Source organism: Amphiura filiformis, chromosome 1 (genome assembly GCF_039555335.1).
Source record: "Amphiura filiformis chromosome 1, Afil_fr2py, whole genome shotgun sequence".
In the NCBI taxonomy this organism is placed as follows: Eukaryota; Metazoa; Echinodermata; class Ophiuroidea; order Amphilepidida; family Amphiuridae; genus Amphiura; species Amphiura filiformis.
The window spans coordinates 101,835,097-101,857,695 of record NC_092628.1 but is presented as its reverse complement, the minus strand read 5'-3'; the positions used below and the strand labels follow the sequence as shown (position 1 = coordinate 101,857,695).

At 36.1% G+C, this 22,599-nt stretch overlaps 1 protein-coding gene across 2 annotated transcripts in view; it reads right to left on the bottom strand.

Annotated features, from left to right (window-relative positions):
- Nucleotides 1–1,320: 1,320 nt before the first annotated feature.
- The window catches only part of LOC140160728 (serine/threonine-protein kinase 11-interacting protein-like), a 41,700-nt gene continuing 20,421 nt past the window's right edge, over nt 1,321–22,599 (bottom strand). The window contains exons 13-25 of one of the 2 annotated variants that reach the window (XM_072184030.1): nt 21,119–21,275; nt 19,301–19,439; nt 18,447–18,633; nt 17,906–18,089; nt 15,440–16,664; nt 14,687–14,784; nt 13,911–14,089; nt 10,007–10,198; nt 9,249–9,275; nt 5,675–5,847; nt 5,182–5,232; nt 3,879–4,022; nt 1,321–3,156 (exon numbers count right to left, since the gene is read on the bottom strand). In XM_072184030.1, coding sequence (XP_072040131.1) covers nt 3,145–3,156; nt 3,879–4,022; nt 5,182–5,232; nt 5,675–5,847; nt 9,249–9,275; nt 10,007–10,198; nt 13,911–14,089; nt 14,687–14,784; nt 15,440–16,664; nt 17,906–18,089; nt 18,447–18,633; nt 19,301–19,439; nt 21,119–21,275 — 2,768 coding nt within the window. In that variant the 3' untranslated portion in view covers nt 1,321–3,144. The remainder of the gene's footprint in view (nt 3,157–3,878; nt 4,023–5,181; nt 5,233–5,674; nt 5,848–9,248; nt 9,276–10,006; nt 10,199–13,910; nt 14,090–14,686; nt 14,785–15,439; nt 16,665–17,905; nt 18,090–18,446; nt 18,634–19,300; nt 19,440–21,118; nt 21,276–22,599) is intronic. The other variant, XM_072184038.1, reaches the window with a different exon arrangement.

Genomic DNA, 22,599 nt, shown 5'->3' with positions numbered 1-22,599 from the left:
TCAAAAGTGTGGAACTTACACAAAATGTCCCACATGAATCTTTACCTGTGTATAATTTCAAAAGGCTTTAAATTGTCTGTATTATATACTCTTTGGCAGTATCACCCAGAAATCACATTTATTTTACATCCCGGGTTTACATCATGTTATGCTTAAATCATGAATACGGTAATTTATGAATATTCATTTGAATCTATAACTTAAGCCTAATCCAAAAACGAGAAAATTTATTACACACTGCTATCAACATGTTGTGGTAAAATTAAATTTGGTTGTGTTCAGAACAAAAGTTATGCTTCAAATAGGGAGAGGGCAACCCTTAAAGCAATATTGTGTGATTTGCATAAAGAATATTTTAAATGTTAGTTTTCACTGATCACATTGTCCGCTTATAATTTCAAGTCAAACAAATAAGATAAAATGAGCAAAATTGCTATTACATTCCAGCGCCTACAATGTGTGTTTTAGCTCGCCGATCGTATTACATGTATTATTGCCCAAAGCATCACGCAGCTGGGAGTATATATACTGCGCCAATAAAGTATCCTTACACTTGGAAAAATAATCACAATTTCAAAACTGAACAATATTGGGGTAAATTTGTTTTTTTAATAGATGCACTATCTAATCCTGCACATTATGACACCACATTGAATCCAATGTGACCTCAAGAAGTAAAGTTACAAGCAATTGAATAGACGAATGTCCCGTTTTAAAAGTGACAAAATGGCCTATACAAGGCGCAAAAAGATTCCAACAAGCGAAACAAAGAGACAACACAGTTTCTTCCCTGAAGCGTTATTTAAAGCAGTTTTTATTTCAGTTTTTACTTCTCATAACTTTAGTTTTATTTGTCAGTTCTTTTGTTTCAGTTTTCTTTTGTTCCTTTTGTTTTAAATTGAAGCCAAATGCATAAATTAGCCATTCACCACTCTCAAACCAGATGGCTATAGTCTGTGGAGTTTTGAATAGGCCAGTTTGTCACTTTTAAAACTGGACCTTCGTCTAATCAAATGCTTGTAACTTTGCTTCTTGAAGTCACATTGGATTCAATGTGGTGTCAAAATGTGCAGGATTAGATAGGGCATCTATTAAAAATACAAATTTACCCCAATGTAGTCCAGTTTGGAAATTGTGATTATTTTTCAAGTGTAAGGATACTTTATTGGCGCAGTATATAAGACGTATGACGAATAGTGATATTCACACAATTAATATGTCACTGATTCAATGATACATGTACACATGAGCTGACATTCACGAGACGTGTTAGCAAGCACTTTCGAATGGTGAACTCTGACCAGAGATCTCCGAATATAATATAAAAACTTAAATTTTACTGTAATTAAAGCACTTCAGGCTTAGTCTTTCACATGGTATTTTAGTACACCACTGGGCATTACAATCATGCAAAACGTAGAAATTCAAGTAAAATTTAGGGCGTCGCTTTGGAGCAAATCAAACATTATGGCTTTAAACAATTTCCCCATGAATCACATGTTTTGTAGATGACTTTAGACCTAACGATTGATCTATTGTTTGATTTGATATCCTTGCAAGACTTGCTCGTAAATAATCCAAAGTGTATTGGCTGGCTTAATGTTTACACTACCATCCATATTATGTATATGTGAGTATATACTATTAAAAAAAGTTTTAAAAAATGAACAAAGAAAATTGTCTGTAACCATAATTTCAGTCACAAATTCTGATATCATTAAGATATTCTTCCTTTATAGCACACTCATCATCTCAAGGCATTTAACTTAAGAAATTTATATGCAAAAAAAGATTATTGTGAATCTTTACATTCTGCACATTATTTCTTGAGTTTTATCTTTAATACACATTGTATAGTTTGAGTATATCTGTAACAAAAACATGTATGATATATATTCTGTTATAAGTTACAAAATAAAAAACTTCATTTATAACAAAGTTTTAAGTTGAAAAATATTTCTGCAAGTAACAAACTTTCTGCAAGTGCAAAGCAAATTAAAGAGTGTATCAAAATGATTGGTACCCAACTGTATTCCATGACTCAGAATATCCCAATCTATACATAAATGTTATAAAAGGTAATAACTATACATTCTGGCCATTTCAAGAGGATCCAATGTTGCATTTGGAAGAAGCAGGCTTTTCAATAAACATCAAAATTGCTGGGTATCAATCATTTTGATACAGCCTGTAAAACGTGATCTGAGCAAGGAAAATATGGTCAATGGTGTTAAAGATGTTTTTTCAGTATGAATTGAATTACCATTCTAATTCTTATGTTCTTTACTGGTTTAATAACCAATATTTTTGACTACCACTTCGCTTTTATGTCACATTTTTACAGCATGTGCATCCAATGAAAGCCAATTAAAAACTCTTTATCATGATGAAAAATCTGCAAATTGACATTTCACAACATTGCACTCATGCTTCTTGATCAGGTCGCAAAGTGACATCTCTCACACTGTCCACCCAAACCTCACATGGTTAAAGAATAAATATATTGATTTAAGCTTCTGCCGTACATCTATCTTCTCATACTTTAATGAAAAAATGAAAGGAACAGACGCTGACTACCCTGATTTGCATTCTCCCTTTTCTGTTCTCTATTTGAGTTGAGACTACTTTCCTGGTACTGACCAGTGTTTCATTGTAATGTAGCTTCAATACTAGGTAGTAGTGCAAGTGTCCAGTTGCCTAAACATTACTAAATCAAATGACACTCATCTGATTTATAACATAAATGCGGTTTTTGAAAAAGGCTAATAAATAAGTGATTCTTTGAAACGATTTTGATTAGTGATATCACTAAAGTAATATTCAGATTTCTTTTGACAGCATAACCATCGCGTATACGCGCACGACGTCAAGCGCGTGCATTGGACCTTGTGCAAAATAATACGCGCTGGACGGCTAGCTGTACGCTTAATTTGTAAAAGGAAATCTGAATATTACTTTATTTTAAGGGTTTCTACAGTTTTTTTATATGTAATACTTTTGATGCTGCAAAAACTGCAAATCATCCAAGTCATTTTTCCACACAAAATGATGTAGCCTTGTCATCTCTGTTGACACACACTTGGAGTTTGCCGAGTTCTGATAGTGGTGCACATGTTGTAAAGTCTAGTTCTAATGGAAGCCCTCTCAGAATTCATCCTGTAGATTAAATGCAAAACACATAAACAAACACCAATTAACATAATGAGATATTCTTAAACTCGTTTTGAGGGACTGATCAATATTTACACTGAGGGGAGTGGAGTTTTAAGGGGGAAATCCATTTTTTTTGGGAGTGTCTTGAGAGGTGAATTTTTTACTTGAACCATGAGGGTGTAATGTTAATAAATTCTAACTGGAGAAAAGGGGAAAACAAGGGGGGAATCCAAAATTTTGGGCAACATGAGGGGACCGCAAATTTGTTAAAACTCCCAACGCCCCCATTGGCGTAAATGTTGAACGGTATCTAATCATATTTTTTTATTCTCCAATTTATTTTAATGAACAAATATCCATAGACAGCTTGACACTTACTTGCCCATTCACTCACTTGCAATATGAGACTCGCTCATTTTCTTGAACAATTTGTTCTCTGTACTTCTTCTGTAAACCTTTGTGGGCAAATCAATCACATATCAGGTATCTTGTGTAACTATACAGATTTATATAACTTCATTTAGGATATTATCACTAGGGTCTTTGTTGTCAGAAACGAACAAGACTATTTTATCTGATAATCAGACTATGATGTATTGCGTCACTCCTTTATGACGCAGTGAGTGGATCGTGCCATGGAGCCGTGTCTAGTATCGCTCACAAGCAAAGATTAGTTTTGGGTATATCGTGTATCCCCCCTGAATTTATTAATCAACATTACTTACCTGTATAGTAATAGTTGGGTGTGTTATTTGGGGCATGGCAACACCAAATAGTTGTTGCCAGGGTAGTTGTAGTGCTGACATGAAGGCTGCTAGTGTTGAGGCAGACTCTGTTTGAATATGCCATTGAGATTCTTCACCTGTGTCCTGTTAACAATGACAAGACAAAGTCATGATAGATAAAACACAGATACAACAAATATTCATTACCATTGAGGTAAAGGCAACATTCAAAATAAACCCTATCGCAGTACAATTTGCACCCCCAAATTATCTGTTCATCAGGGTGAAAAATGGTATATCGATGATTTTCAAACATTGGGTATGTCACTCTACTGGTAGTGTCTTCAGGACAGAAGCAGCTGGGTTGCCAGTTTAATGAAGGGGAACATGGTAGCCTCAAATGGCATCAAAATTATAAAGCCATCAGAGAGTCTCCATCAATTCCAGTTTTTAGAAAGAAACTGAAAACTCACCTTTTCAGTTAGCTTCTTTCTTGTTCCTTCTGTGTTTATTTTTTCCAACCTTTCTCTCCTTGTTCAGCGCTTTGATAAATTTTAAAGGCGCTATATAAATATCTTTATGTGTGTGTGTATGTATGTATGTATGTATGTATGTATGTATAGATATGCTATACCTTGTGTTTCATTGAGTTTGATAGTGATGTCAAAATGCATCTCTCACATGAGAGAGTGTTCCGATTATGACGCTTTTACACATAAGTGCATTATGCTGTGAATATGAGAACAGTGCACACGTTTTAAGGCTAGGCAACCTAAAACACCCATTGAAGTCACTACCAAATTTGATGCGACACACTATAGACTCAGGGGTGGAATTTCGTAAAGTGCCACAGGAGTCCAAGTGGATTCTCGCAAGAGAGTTTTGCGAGAGTCCATGGATTCCCGTAAATGGATTCTTGTTGTACAATCTTGCGGGAGTCCAAAAGGTATTATATGTAGGCCTACGTAAATGCATTCAAACAAACAAACTAACAAATAAACTAACAAAGTTAAGTTTTTAATATATGTGTCATCATACTCTCACTTCCATATATGTCATTGCATCTTTGGCGACTTTTCCTTTATATTTTGCAGGCTTTGAGTTTTAAGGCGTGTTGAACTTAAACATAAGTTCGCTGATCCGATCATTTCCAGCGAGAGTCCACATGGACTCTCGCAATAGGATTTTACGGGAGTCTCTGCGAGAGTCGACTCTCAGACTCCCGCGAAATTCCACCCCTGTAGACTGAATACTCTACACACTGTTAACAAAATGTTCTTAGAGATTAAGAAATCTGTCTCACCTCAGAATTGAAGTTGATTGTAACATCACACTGAGCATCTTCATACAATTCCTGAAAGACATAATAAACATTTTAACGTAGAGACTTGAGCAAGGAACTATAAGGGAAACACATTTTACATTTTGGGGCTGCTACCTTAAACTGATCTAGAAATGTACCAAATGTAGTAAATCTTCCTTCAATAGGCATTTTGTGACTCTAGCATCCTCTAAAGGTATGGTTTGCTAGATATCCATGAAAAAAAAATCTTATTTCCAAAATTTCAATTGATTCAGGCACTTAATTTGCGAGTTCAATGTACTAGAGTTGGTAGATCCCCTACTCACCAATTCTGTGACAGCATGCTGGTTTGCTGGTCACAGTGTTTAACCTGCTGGGAACCTTACCCTTTGGTTAATCCCCATCCCACCAATCCTGTGATATCTGTGATAGCATGCCGGTTACATTATTTTAACTATTGGGAACCGTGCCCTTTGGTTGATCCCCTACTCACCAATCCTTGAATATCTGTGATGGCATGCTGGTCACAGTGTTTGAACTGCTGTCCTTTGGTTGATCCCCTGCTGACCTTTGCTTGCTGTAGTGGCCAGTAGTGGTTATCTTCTACAAGGTATATATCTGCGGCAGTAACTGCTATGCCAATGGGTTCCAACTGAAGGGACATACCTGCAAATCAGAATTGAAATATTGTATACAATGTTATGAAAGTAGGATGACACATATTTAAACTATGAAGTCCCAAGTCAGAAAACAGAACTTCACATTTGGAAATAATAAGAACAGACATTACAATAATCAGTATATCATTAGTAGATGCACAAAATGAAGTGTGATTTTAGTTAAAGGGGCATTTCGTGATCCACAGCCTCATCCCCACTTTTCCCAAAAAAGTTGAGATTTTTACACCACTGGATACCTCTGGCTACATAATGTTTATGTACCAAATATTTCTTGCAGATTAATTCGTTTAGCAAAAATATCGCCAAATTTGAATTTAATTTTGTTCTGGTGCACCAGAACGAAATTACAACACATTGTCTATGGAGCAGTGTAATACACATAATCATGCATAACTCGCAAACGCAAAATCGGAATCAACTGAAATTTTGGAAATAATCTTTTTTCGTGGATATCTACTGAAAAATGTCATAAAAAGAGGATGCTAGGATCACGAAATCCTCCTTTAAGTTAATCAAGGGTTCTATTTTTTTGTGAGACATAATCACACAAAATGAGATCATTGGAATTGATTTTGAGACAAAGCAAAGAGAATTCAATTACTCATTTATATATTCCGAGGTCCAAAGCACAGTGTTTAGATATTTCACAATACCCGGAAAATAACTGATGCAAAGTCATTAATCTCATTCATAACCATCACTTTTCACTTTTTTAATTCAATTTTAAATTTGAAAACAAATTATAATGGTAACTGTATATTTTGTTTTTCCCTGTCAAAAATCGAATATCCCATTAGAGAAATACGCGCGCAATCAGGCGATGTTCAAATACGGTGACCAGCGGCCATGTGAATTGTTTGAATGCATAACACATCACGTAACACAGTCATTGTAAAGCGTACTTTTAGCTACGTCACAAGACGCAGTCATTATACTTTTTCAATAACCTGCATTTAAAATTATTATCTGTGATTGGATTTAACTCATCACATATATTAATGAGGTTATGAATCACTATTAGTGCCTTTAAAGTTTAACTGCAACAAATATGGTACATAATAAAGCACCCAAGCAGTGCTGTACGGTGCGACCGTTTTAGGCACATTGGCGACTAGATTTTTGCTGATGGCGACTAAATATTCAATCCCTGGCGCCAATGGCGACCAACTGCTGACGCTTTTAATCGCCAAAAACAAAACATGTATGTAATGTAGCATTCAAGAGTACGAATGTATGCTATGAATATATGCATTTATCATGTCTCAATGGGGACTTCCTGGAGGCCTACAATGTACACTGTACATGCGGCGTATGAAGTATGTAGCTTTCAATGGGAATATGTAGATCAGAGTACAGCAGCTATGAACATTCAACGTACAGTTGGCACCTGGGAGCAAAATTTGGGCGCCTAAATTTATAAAGTTAGGAGCCATTGGCTCCTCAATCAGGTTTTGCACCGTACAGCACTGCACCCAAGCTTAAGCTATCATTTGAGACTAAGGTAAGGTTTGTACCACATTTAGGGAATGAAAGTAGCTACAATATGCACAATACAAATTACTAATGACAATACAAACAATGGCACATATTTACAAACAATTACATTTTCATTACAAGCACACTATAATGTGTTATTCATACGAGGGGGTATCAAAAAGTTTTAGAAATCGCCCAGAAGTGAAAGAGCTATATCAATGAAATTTTGTCAGTGCAATCACTGGTCATTATGTACACTATGATGCAAAAATGGTCTCATAAGAATGTTTACTTTTTTTACAGGCGCTAGATGTCAGTACCTGCCTATGTAACCGCATAACCAGCAAAATGGAGAAAATTTAGGCATGTAGCATGATTAAGTTCCATTTTAAGGGTTACAGTGCCCAAAAAATCTGTGATGAAATGAAAATTAATTTTCCAAAAAGCAACAGTGACAATATCACAATCACCACCGAAGATAACTTTCATTTCATCATCGATTTTCTAGGCACTGCAACCCTTCAAATGCAGGATCTTAATAACGCTGCTTGCCTCAATTTTCTCAATCTTGCAGTTTATGCGCAGTAACTGGGGCAGCAGGTTATTAGCATCTAGCGTCGCCTGTAAAAAAGTAAACATACTTATGAGACCATTTTTGCACCATAGTGTACATAAGGACCAGTGATTGCACTGACAAAATTTCATTGATATAGCTCTTTCACTTCTGGGCGATTTCTAAAACTTTTTGATACCCCCTCGTACCTGTGATCTCATTAATTTCAACACAAAATTAAGGCATACTTCAACATTTTTGGTCATAACTTTGCCTTTCATCAGGAGTCTGGCAACCCAGGTTAGGGTTAAGGGCCCACTTGAGATCGAATATAAATTATTTACTTGAGATTACAGGTTAAAATAAAATGATGGTATCTGCCAACACAGATGTTGTTTCATTGTAATAGAAGCACACTACATCACACATTCACAGTTGTTATTGACAAGATGCAAGTTATTACTGGTAGTTTAGCTGACCACTATTTACGATCCATTTACAAAACTTTGATTTGGATCTCTAATAATTTCTTAGTGGCCGGTTTGGGATGCATGCAGTCTTTTTGGCATAAAGTTGGGTTGCAATGCAATTTTCAAAACTGGTTTATTTTTTTTTTTCCAAATATCCCCCTAAATAAATATTTGATAAATCTTTTGATTTGGGGTTGCAGGGTGCTGGAGATGCTTAATTTTTTTTTGTCTCATATCATTGAAGTTTTCTAGATGATCAGTGCCCAATTGTGTTTAATATTTACTGATATGACTGACCCTTTCTACAACACAAGTCCCCTTGAAACAAGTAGCGTACGTAGCCAAAGAATTTCATTGCATTTTCCTAAATATTTTGGTCATTTTTGTGAACAAAATATTTAATTTGAAAGTGACAGTGATTCCAACAATACTGAAAAATACATAGGAACTAAAATATTGATACCAGTAGTTTATTCAGAGCGGCAGATAACATTTCATGTGCTATCAGTTCAACAGTAATTAAGCATAGGGAGTTTGGTATTGGCTGGGCCCTTCCATTTAAAATCCCACTACCCCGTGGAAGATTTTGGAAATCCTCAGATGGATTCAACCAACTTGATTTGAAACTCACCCTCCCTCTGTGGAAGATTCTAGTTGAATCTTTCTCAAAGGGTGTATGAAATTCAATAAAGCTGCCTGATGTGTTTATTCCATTTCAAATTCATACTCCCCTTGTAGAAGATATTTCAAAAATCTTTTACAGTGAGAGTGTGGACTTTACATTGATTAGCCCAATAGAACTTGCATATTAGGGAATTAAGTGTTGATAGCTTGTATTTAGTGCATGCATATAAAGTTTTGCCATGTAAACAACAACACACAACTCACCATTTTCCTTTGCTTCTTTCCCCTTTTCTTTAAAGTTTGTAAAGGAATTAAGAAAATTACATTTGTTACAAGCTTTTTCATACATTTGCCACTAAAACAATGATCTTGTTATCCATAAAACTGTATCTTCACAACTACTTTTAAGGATTTAAGGATTGTTGTTCACTAAATCGTTACATGGTTTTGGTAAAAAATATACATTCATGTTACAGTTGTCAATTTTGGCTACTTCATCTGAACCTTTCTAGGTCTCCAGACTAAGTGATAAAGTTGAAGACCCATAAAATCAGATGCAATGGTCCAACACTTTATTGCAGCATGGATCCGGGGAAGGAACAAGCTAAGGCAGGGGTTAATGGTTATTTTTTTACAAGATGAAGTACTTTGCTTTGCTTGACAATTTCATCATAAATTGTTTTATTATTTATTATAGGCCCCACTTTCTGAAGTCCTAAAATTTCTGTAAAAGTTTCATCTTTGTAAAATACAGCCAAATTTGCTAGCTAACGATACTATGATCTACTTGCAACATGTAACACCTATTTCAACTCTGTTTTATCCTGTTGCAGACAGACACATGACTTGAAGATGGCTGGCTATGAGCCTTATCAAGCCCAGTATTATGTACCAAATGATGATATAGACAAAATACAGGATTTGCTAAATGGAAAAGAAGTGGAGTTCAAATTTAGCTCCAACATGCTTTGTTTGTAACTGTGGCCTGATACAACCATTAATAGTTGTAACAATTCACTTACTTTTCTTCATCTCCTTGATCACCTTTCTGTAGCCCAGTATGTACAATGATAAGTTGGTGTCTACCTCAGCAGGTGAATTCTCTGACATGAGGGCACCATAAACCTGACACATGAGATTAGCCTGGGTGTTGGGATGATCTCGTACAATGCCTTTGTATTTCCTCTTGTTGATGGGGGAGTTGTGCACAGCATCTATACAGGTTAAAATCAAAAAGAAATATTCCCAATTTTGATGTACTGTATACACTGTTATTTTGAGTACAGAATTTTGGTATTTTTGAAAATTATGTGAAATGTTTATTTTGCGGAATTTATATTACAAAATCTTAAAAAAATAATTATAGGGTACATACAGTTTTACACATGCTTAGCACCTAAGAGCGAAATGAAATCCTGGAACCATATAGGCCTAGCTAATTAGAAAAGACATAGAAAAAATATGAGGTGTATCTTGAAACAAATTCATCAGGATTGTGAAGTAAATTCTCAATTATGTGGTTAATTCCAATAGATATCTACTTTTTATTTATTTATTTATAACATTTGGCAAAATGCCAGGCAAAACCCAATATTGACAAACAATAAATTGAAGGAATGCCTATACAAGAATAACATCAAAAACAAGGCGGTTCTCGAACCACGAGTCTCGCCTGGTTTTGTGACCGCCTGCTTGTGCGATAACTGTTGGTAGAGAGGTAAATGAATTTGGCGGTTATCGGCTGGGCACGATTATCTGGCCGATGGTAACTGTACCCACCAAGTTTCATGTCCATACGACAGTTTTTACTAATTTGACCTCAGATGACCCCTGGTGACCCCAAAATGACCTTCCAAAAATTTGCCTTGAAATGTTGACTGTACCCATCAAGTTTCATGCCCATACGAGTTTTTAATAACTTGACCTCAGATGACCCTGAGTGACCTCGGATGACCCCGTAATGACCTTCCAAAAATTTGGCAAAACCAAAGAACTATTTCATCAAAGTAATAAATCAAAACAGAAAGATGCTTCCTTTACGAGTTATCACTCATTGAAAGTGCTACTTAGCTATACTTTACATGGAAAGCGACTATCTTAAAGTCGTCATATTTCCTTAATTACATGACCGATCAAGCTGTTATTGGGATATGTGATGCACAGTTGAAAATTAATTATTAAAAGATTTGGTGACCTCAGATGACCTTTGACCTTGTATGTGACCTTTGACCTCACGAAATTGGATAAAGTATGTTGCGCTGAAAAATCAAATTTGGCAATACCAAAGAACTATTTCATCAAATAAATCAAAACAGAAAGATGCTTCCTTTCCGAGTTATCACTCATTGAAAGTGCTACTTTGCTATACATTACAAAGAAAGCGACTATCTTAAAGTCGTCATATTTCCTTAATTACATGACCGATCAAGCTGTTATTGGGATATGTGATGCACAGTTGAAAATTAATAATTAAAAGATTTGGTGACCTCAGTTGACCTTTGACCTTGTATGTGACCTTTGACCTCATGAAAATCTAATCAGGTCGAGTACCTCTAGCCACGCAACTCCCCACCAAGTTATGTCACTGTACCCCATACGGATCTCCAGATAATCTGTTCACAAGGTATTTTGCTTATTACGCATATATTATGCAAATTAGGTACTTAATTACCACATTTTACGCTCAAAATCTAATCAGGTCCAGAACCTCTGGCCCCGCTACTCCCCACCAAGTTACGTCACTGTACCCCATACGGATCTCCAGATAATCTGTTCGCAAGGTATTTTGCTTATTACGCATATATTATGCAAATTAGGTACTTAATTACCATATTTTACGCTCAAAATCTAATCAGGTCGAGAACCTCTCGCCCCGCTACTCCTCACCAAGTTACGTCACTGTACCCCATACGGATCTCCAGATAAGCTGTTCACAAGGTTTTTTGCTTGATACGCATCAAATACGCATAAATTATGCAAATTAGGTACTTAATTAGCATATTTTGCGCTGAAAATCTAATCAGGTCGAGAACATCTGGCCACGCTTACTCCCCACCAAGTTACGCCACTGTACCCCATACGGATCTCCAGATAAGCTGTTCACAAGGGTTTTTTTGCTTGATACGCATCAAATACGCATAAATTATGCAAATTAGGTACTTAATTAGCATATTTTGCGCTGAAAATCTAATCAGGTCGAGAACATCTGGCCACGCTACTCCCCACCAAGTTACGCCACTGTACCCCATACGGATCTCCAGATAATCTGTTCACAAGGTATTTTGCTTATTACGCATAAATTATGCAAATTAGGTACTTAATTACCATATTTTGCGCTCAAAATCTAATCAGGTCGACACCCTTTGGTCATGCTACCCCTATAAAGTTTCATCATCATAGCACTTACGGTTCTCAAGATAACGCGTTCACAAGCTTTTTCCGAACACACACACGCACCCCCGCCCACACCCCCACACACACGGACACACACACACCATAGTGATTACTAAGTCTCTCCCTGAACATTCAGGCGAGACAACAAACAGAGAGAATAAATAAAAACACTCACTCAGTTTCGTATTAAGGGCTGGGGTATGAACGTTTGGACAGTATTTATTTTGGGACATTACAGCACATCAGACATATCGAATTGCATTCTGAATACGAAGAATGTCATTCTGATATCAAATAATTTTGATTTTTTGAAATTAGCAATTTAATACACATTTTATGGCAAATCATTAAAATTGATATTTTTGATATTTAACAGTACTTGAAGTAAACTATATAAATCTGATGATTTATACTTAAAGTGTATGTAGGTGGGATGAAAAGCCGACGATCAATTGAAAATTTTGACCTTTCGTATTGAATATATGGATTTTTTTTCCCAAAACACCACAAAAAATTCGGTCTTTTGGGGAAAAAATCCATATCTTCAATATGAGAGGTCAAAATTTTCAATTGACCGTCGGCTTTTCCTCCCTGCTACATACACTTTAAGAATATGTCATTAGATTTATATAATTTACTTCGAGGACTGTTATATATCAAAATTTGAAAAATATCAAATTTTCACAATTTGTCATAAAATTTGTATTATATTGTGATTTTCAAAAATGAAAATTATTTGATATCAGAAAGACATGCTTCAGATTCAGAATGCAATTCGATAGGTCTGAGGTGCTCTCATGTCCCACAAAAAATACTGTCGAAACGCATAATAAACGCTCATTTTAGATCCCTTAAGGTTTATATTCTCTAAATCACAAATATGATGCGCTGCTACGAACTGTGCACCCTAGGGATGAGAAGTCTCGCAGGAAAACTGGCGGATCATCGCATTACTGAAGAAGTCTCCCGACCAGAAAGACGAAACTGAGTGAGTAGATTTCTATTGGATTTGACCACATAATTGAGAACTTTATGAGGTGTATATTAAAAGTGTCTTGCACTTGTATTGAATGTTGATATTCAAACAATGATCTATACGTTATCCATTGATTCTTCTAACTTGTTTCTCAACAAGCAATATGCAGTGCTTTAACCTTCTGTCCATTTTAGGAAGCATGCATTATTTTGGAGATAAAGGTGCTGCTGATTTCCATTTTTTTCCAAGTTTTTAATGGGAAATTTTGACATGGTCGTTGGTGAAGTAGTACTAAAATTAAAGAAGTGTTTGATATCAAAAGGAAACACAGGAAACAATCGGTCACTAGGATCCACAACATGCTCAACTATCAGGGCACAGTTCTTTAACCCCAATAGTTGCACATTCATTGAATGACCTTTGACTATTTGGGTACACAAACTAATTCTCCACAACTTGAGGTCAAATTTTGCTCTATGATTGTTTAATTGAGGTTATTGAACTATGGCATTGAGATGAGGCCATTGTGACCCATAGTATGTAAGGTCTTCACTTACCTGATATCTGACTGACAAACTTTTCACACCATTGCTTGTCTCTGACTGCCACTGTATACAGTATACCATCATTGTTAAACTCAAGCTGGAAACTCTGACTGCCTAAACCAATATGAATGTATAACAAGTCTCTGATTGGATGCTGGGTTCGTTTGGTTAGCCAATCAGATGGGCTGTCACTGAAAATTGAAACCATGAGTGAAATTAATGAACTTGTCAGCAAAAATAATGACAATGAAAAAGGAAGATGAAAACTTGACAGCTTTGATGTTTTAAAACTGATAGATCTTTAGCTTGATTACTTCATGCATGATAACTGATACATCTCTTACTCTATCATGATTAATTTAATGTTGAGTGTTGAAAATAGTCCAGCTGCCAAACTCAATTTTGCCACAGAAGCCTGTTTTGGGGTCCATAGTTTTGTTTTTGATGGATATTGCTTCTCAAGACCACCAACTTCAAGAATAGGTTTACTGGACCTCTGTCAGCATTGAGCCTTTTGAGATATGGCTGGTCAAAGCTCACAGAGAGGTCAAAATTCAAACTATTCAAATGCTGATGAAATTTCCCCCAAATTATTCCTCTTGTCATGGCGATCCAGAAAAAGTATACTATTACCTTTAGCTCCATAGATGAACCCTTTATCGATTGAGTTGGGGTAAGGTAGTGGTGGTGTAGGGGGTGGGGTAATGGGAGGGTGGTGGCGTAGGGTGTTGGGGTAATGGTGATAGGGTAAGGGTGATGGTTCATCAGTACACATAATCATTACAAACCTTTCTTCTTTTGTGATCTTGAGGATGTACAGGTTATGAGTTGAAACAAGAAGGTAGCCCTTGAAACTGACTGCTTTGGACAGCTGATAAATGTTGGCCTGCAAAACAAAACACACAGAATTGACATTGTTTGTACTGCTTTGTGGAAGACACTTAAAAGAGATAATTACCTAGGCAACAAATGTGAAAGTTGAACATTTGAAACCATCACGATGCATAACTTCATAATCATGTTGGTTTCTGGTTTTTCATTGATTGTCCTTTACCTGACCTCACAATACACAATAATGAATGCAGCAACTTCAATTTAAACTAGAGGACCTTGTATTTGCACACAAATATGGCATACCAGCATGTTTAGAATTTTTTCAACTGGGTAACTGCAGGCCCATAATATATGATCTGTGAGACTCATTTACACATGTAAAGGTATAATGCTCACGCCTAAGTGCTATCAGTGTACCAATTCAAAGTCCTGTAGCTGCTTTATTTACTGAGAAATATTCGCCCCTTTATTTTAACATTTGGCACCTTAGGCCCATAATATTTGACCTACATGTATTGGGCTCATGTACCTATGCTTAAGCGCTATCAGTGTACCAACTCAGAGCCCTGAAAATGCTTATTTACTAAATGGGCAGCCCTTTGATTTAACATTTGGGGCTCTGTGGACATGGATGGTTTGTAGTTGATCCTATTTGGCAATATGCCGCAATTACAACGTAAACATCAAAAACAGGCCGAACTTATTACCTTTATCGTGCACTTGAATTCCTCCTCATCACCAAACAAATCCATGTCAAAATACAGCTTCAGCCTATGATCAACTTCACTGAAATCCACATCAGTGCTCTCTAACTGCGATGACTTTCTTCGTTTATATATACTATCACTAAGCTGTGATTCAGTGGAGCTATGTTCCATAGGTGAGTCACCATTCTTATGCTGCTCACTTGTCTCAGTATGACTTGACTGTGGAAATGTCGCATGTATATGCACATCATTATCACTACCACCACTAGATGTATCTAAACCTGAGACATTGCTATTCAGTTCAGCAACAGGACTAAGAGGTTGCATGCGACTGGCATCATCGCTAAGAGCACTGGCAAGATTGGTGGTATGCATGTGATCATGTCCGACATCAAATACTGTGTCTGATGCTGATGTTGTGCTATCAGGTTTAACGGTATCAATTTGATCTGCAATGACAGCAATGTCACTATCATTGCTGTCTAACCGTCTGGCATCATTATGAGTTCTAGATTGCAACCAATTTTTCTGACTGTCATCACTGACTATATTCTGATGTGCACTTTGTTTCTCAAGGATTTCAATATCATCTTCACTCCCTGTCCCTGACACTTTTCTAGTCCTTCCACCATCACTTAAGTGTCTAACAGGCAAGTCTACATTTGAATGCACAGGGAATTGTGGGGGCTTCCCACTCAGCAGTCTTTCATTGGATATCACACTATTGCTTGCCTGCTGGTTGCCTTCGTTAGAGTCTACTGTTATAATCCTTCTTTTTGGATTATTCTCCTCCAAATTCTTTGAGACAGGTGTAGTTGGTTTTGAAGCCTCATTACTTGAATTCCCACTCAATAAATCTGGCGGTACTAAAGTATACTTTTGATCAAATCCTTTAACTCCTGTATATAACATCTGTGCCATCTTTTCTGGTGGGTAAGGCGATATCTCGTCCCCTACCGAATCACCCATTGACATACGCATTGTTGCGTCTGGAAGGTTAAACTCTCCTAGCAAACTCTTCTTAGAATGACTCGTAGATTGTTCCGAGTTACTCCCTGCAAGAGTTCTATCTGTATTACTAGATGCTTGGCTATCACCATTGAGGGTACCATTGGTGGTAGAGGTCCCAGATTTGGCAGTTTGATATGATGGTTGACTGGTTGAGGGTGAGTCCTCTGCACTGTGGTAATCAGTTGATGAGGATGAAACTCTGGTGTCATCCTCTCTGAAATAGCAACAAATTAAGGATGTATTATGATGTATACAAAGAGATATGGGCTGACATTTTATTTTCAAAACAAGCTTGATGAAATATGACAAACATAAGTGTGATAAATTCAATTTAGACTTAAAGTGTTGAATAGCATTTATTTCTATTATTTCTGATATGTGTCAGTGTGTATCATCTTTGTTCAATTAAAAATAGTCATGGGAGTAGTTTAAAATGTACTATAATTGATTTATTGTATGACTTAAGGGAAGGGGTATGGATGTTTGGACAGTATTTATTGTGGGACATAATAGCACATCAGACATATCGAATCGCATTCTGAATATGAAGAATGTCCTTCTGATATCAAATAATTTTGATTTTTTGAAATTCGCAATGTAATACACATTTTAAGGCAAATCATTAAAATTGATATTTTTGATATTTAACAGTACTCGAAGTAAACTTTATAAATCTGATGATTTATATTTAACGTGAATGTAGCTGGGAGGAAAAGCCGAAAAAAAATTGAAAATTTTGACCTTTCGTATTGAAGATATGGATTTTTTTTCCCAAAACGCCAAAAAAATTTAGGTCTTTTTGGGGAAAAAATCCATATCTTCAATATGAAAGGTCAAAATTTTCAATTGATCGTCGGCTTTTCGTCCCAGCTACATACACTTTAAGAATATATCATTAGATTTATAAAATTTACTTCGAGGACTGTTATATATCAAAAATTGAAAAATATCAAATTTTTATAATTTGTCATAAAATTTGTATTATATCGTGATTTTCAAAAAATGAAAATTATTTGATATCAGAAAGACATTATTCGTATTCAGAATGCAATTCGATACGTCTGTGGTGCTCTCATGTCCCATAAAAAATACTGTCGAAACGCCATAAACGCTCATTCCAGATCCCTTAAACCAGGGACCATATTATATTTTTATATTATTATTTTGAGCACTGATTATGACATCAATCATCTTTGATTTTTCCAATGTATTTTTCTCCCTGTCTGGTAAAAACTGTCATGTATTCAATAATTGTGCAACCATGATGCCCATCAAACACCACCAAATATTTTACTGCCTTCAAAAATATGGATGGCAGTCCCAAATAGTTGACCTAAAATAACATAAACCTTAGTATGTGACCTTGAATACACCATGAAAGTCCCTATTAAAAATAAGCTATTATTTGCAATGAATTTAATTTGAATAACATCATTAGCTGCATCTCTTTCTTACCCTACTTTCCATGGTGATGATGTAGCCAGAGGTTTGCCTCCATTCATTTCTAAAGATGACACTGATCCCATTGGTGTTGAAGTGTTAGAATTATATGCCTTGGTTTGTTGTGGATGCTCTAGATCTACCAGCATACTACTATTGCACTCTGGACAAACTAATAATTCATTCATTGATTCTATATCTGAGAAGAGCATAAAATACAAAATCAAAATAAAGTCATCATTAACTGATAATTAGAACTGAATATAACATTGCATGACTCACAAACAAAGATCAATGGAATCACTTGACCCAATCACAAAGTTGTTGTTTCTGCTCAATTGCAGACAGTTTGTTAGGAATGACTGACAGAAGCCAGCTGTTGAGGAGACTACCTTTCTGAATCATAGAGTTTTCACAAGATATTTACATAATAGTCCATACGCCCAAGTTCCTCAAGGCAGTAATTTAGATATTAATTTTATTGTATATCTTAAAAGTAATAGCAGTTTTTGAGAAAATTACAAAATTTAATTTTACTCTACTGCCTTGTACTTACCACTACTGCTATTATCATGTGATCCCACTGCATTCTGAATAACACTTTTTCTTGGTGTCTTGTGTACCTTTCTCTTGGCTGCATGTTTGTGAAATTCTGTCGAACATTTCAAACATTGTATCATCCCCTTCTGTCTTTCTTCTAATTGATTCTTTTCCACAAATGGTTCCAAGACATTGAAAAGTGCCTGCAAAGGTAGTGAGAATGAACCAACAAGTAAAGATATTAGTTAGTTTTACAGAACTTTTTCTCACTTGTATGTGGCAAACATCATAACAAAAATTTGCAATTTTATACCAAAACATTTGGTGTTTACCGTCCAGGCTAATTTGTAATTTTACACTCTTAAGCCAAAAATCAAGGTAAATTTGTGAATATTCTCAGTCATCCAGGTAGATAAAAATAATAAAATGAGTATTGAATCTGTTCATCTGGACTTACTATTTTTGATAGCGACAGTATCGCGTCTTATCCAAGATTCATCATCAGGAGGGGGCCTTCGCCACAACCTTTCAAGGACCTACGACACAGCAATCACGAAGCTACCCCGGCGACTCTCCTGTGACGCCATACCATCAAGTGTGTCACAGGTCAATAGTTCATCATCTGATCAGTCAGCCTGATGATGCGCCTTACATGAGATGCGATACTGTCGCTATCAAAAATAGTATGTCCAGATGAACAGATACAATACTCATTCTATTAAGTCCAAAATCAAGGTGTTTACCGGGCTAAACAGATGATCACTGAAAATTGCACTATTTTGAGAAAAAAGTGCCACATATTAGGCAAATTTTAACATTTTCCCACCCAGATCTCACTTTGCCTCCCCATGTCAATAGTTGCTCACTTACAAGACAACTTTCTTCATTTTCCATGAAGTATCTTCTTTTCTGACGATCTCTTCTGATGTAATCAAATGTTAAATCTACAACAGGCACTATTAAGAACTGGGAGTCTGAATCACGCAAGGTGTCCTGAGATTTCTTCATCCTGAAAGGAAGGAGTGAAAAACAAACATAACCACAATGAATTATTTATATCAAAGTGATCTTCCTGCAAAAGTGAGAGCACATTAGATGGATGGAATTATTCATATGTGACCCCTCGGCACAACTGAGCCCTGAAGTCGCCAATCATCATTTTTGAGATATTCAACCAAAATATTCTGCTTGAAAATAGCTTTAAAATGATGTATATCATGTCTATAGTACTTGACATTTAAGTATTGAAAAATCAATAAAACAGTCAATAAATCCTTTGTTTCCTATTGTTTATTGTTAAGTTCGATGGAACATATCTCAATAGTGGCACTGGCGACATCCGGGCTCAGTTGTGCCGAGGGGTCACATATACCTGGTGAATTATTCAGATACACACTAACCTAATCTTGCAGAGCATATGACAGCGTTCAAGCTTTGACTTACGTTTGGCGGACAAACTGTGAAAAAAGTATTTAGGGGTGAAAACAGTCAAAATTCTTGATTACTTAAATGTTATGAGGGGTAAAATGTCACATATTTTCAGATTTTGGCACTTGAAACCCCGTATTTTTCACTGATTTTGAGAAAAATTCATTTTTTGGTCCAATTTTGGCCGAAAATGGCCGTTTTAGGGTGACAAAAATTTTGACTTGCTAATTTCCTGTGTGTGTATGAACATGAAAACTATCAAATAGTGCCTAATTTTCTATGCTAATTGTGTAACAAGGGTACAATTGTGATATTGAAAGCATTGAATGGGATCCATATATTTCTTTATCTTCGTAGCAGGGGTACAAAGTTGAGGGTTCGAGTGACAATTGATTTGGAAAAAAGTATAATATTTGCCTCATTTTCGATTTGAAAATGCCATATCTCCACAATGGTATGAGCTATAGGGATGTTTCAAGTGCCTTTTTGCTCAGTATTTCAATAGCTAAATGGTGATATAACAAATAAGTAAGCTAGATTTACAGAAAAGGAAATAACTTGCAATATGCTACCCCCACCCCTAAGAATTTTGAGGGCGTGAAAAAAGTCATGGATTTTGTTAAAAAGATAAGTCCTTCAAAACTGGGAGGTGTAAGGCTAAACAAAGAACATGTTGCTCTAACCAATACCTTTCTCTAGAGCAACATGTTTTTTGTTTAGCCCTAAGTATCTCCATTTTGAAGGACTTATTTTTTTAACAAAAATTTTTGCTCAAATTTGACGATTTTGGGCAGAAATATGCCTGTCCAGTGCTATGGGGAAAATTTTCAAGTTGATAATTATGCATTTTTTATGTCAGATTCAGATTCTACACAAAATTTCACCCTAGAAAAAGTTCCTTTAAGTAGGATATCTTTCACTTTAAGTTTCCTCCATTCTGTCCGCCAAACGTAAGTCAAAGCTTGAACGCTGTCATATACACATATTAACTACGGTTCACTGGCAGTAAATGCAATAATGCCACTATCAAAGGTGAAACAAACTGTAGAAATACTGGGCTATTCCAGGTGAATTCCTTACAACCCCTATGGAAGATATGACCGTACTCTACTACACAGGGGGTGTGAATTTCAAATGGGGTTAACTGAATGCGTAAATCATTTGAAATCTGCATCCCCTGTTCACAGTAACTAATACCTGCATATCTTTTTCAGGATTCAATTTTTCCAAACTGATTCTGAAAAAGGGACTTTCACTTACCCTTTGAGGCTGACCAGATCCAATTCCTCTGTAACTTGTCCATGTATATCTTTTTCTTCTATATGAGTTGATCGAACTGTTACAAACAGTTGAATTTGTTTGGTTTCATTGTTATTTTGATAGACTGTCACCAGTAGAGGACTCAAAAGTTCTTGAGCTGTAAAGACAAAGTTATAATAAAAAAAGGTGTGTAAGGCCTAATGAATTGCTCAGGAAAATGACAAATTGCAAGGAAATCAGGAACAAATTACACAGCCCTCCCCAGATTAAAGAGGAATATACACCCTAAAATGATTATATATTTGAACAAGAGCACCAATGGCGCTGTGGCTCTGTGCTTTATGGTGACAGTGAAAGTCGAATGTGCAACAGGTGAAATCATTTGAGTATATGTGACATATTACATTCAATGGGTACATCTGGTCGGTTGTTAGCTATCTCATTTGCAGAGCATACAATGATACATCAATCAATTTTGGGAATTACTATTTAGCCACATGGATCGAAACGGGTGGAATTGGATGGAAAAGGGTCCAAATGGGTCTAAACTAATCAAAATGTATCAAAATATGCCTATGTCAAGAATAGTGTTAGTCTGAATAAGGATTTGGCTCTAATTGGTGACTACCCACCAAGTTTCAGACTAAATATGGCTTTAAATTTGGCTTTAAATGTTGACTGTACCCACCAAGTTTCATGCCCATACAACAGTTTTTACTAATTTGACCTCAGATGACCCCTGGTGACCCCAAAATGACCTTCCAAAAATTTGTCTTTAAATGGCCGGGGTTCAGGGGCCCACCTTACAAATTTGCAATCAAATTTGGCAATACCAAAGAACTATTTCATCAAAGTAATAAATCAAAATAGAAAGATGCTTCCTTTACGAGTTATCACTCATTGAAAGTGCTACTTTGCTATACTTTACATGGAAAGCGACTATCTTAAAGTCGTCATATTTCCTTAATTACATGACCGATCAAGCTGTTATGTGGATATGTGATGCACAGTTGAAAATTAATTATTAAAAGATTTGGTGACCTCAGTTGACCTTTGACCTCACGAAATTGGATAAAGTATGTTGCGCTGAAAATCTAATCAGGTCGAGAAGTTACGTCACTACCCCATACGGATCTCCAGATAATCTGTTCACAAGGTATTTTGCTTATTACGCATATATTATGCAAATTAGGTACTTAATTACCATATTTTGCGCTGATTGAACCTACCAAGTTTCATGCCCATATGACAGTTTTTACTAATTTGACCTCAGATGACCCCGAAATGACCTTCCAAAAATTTGACTCCAATGTCGACTGTATCCACCAAGTTTCACGACCATCCAGTAGTTTTTACTAATTTGACCTCAGACGACCTCTGGTGACCCCGAAATGACCTTCCGAAAATTTGGCTATAAATGTTGACTGTACCTACCAAATTTCATGCCCATAGGCCTACTAGTTGTTATTAGTTTCCGAAAG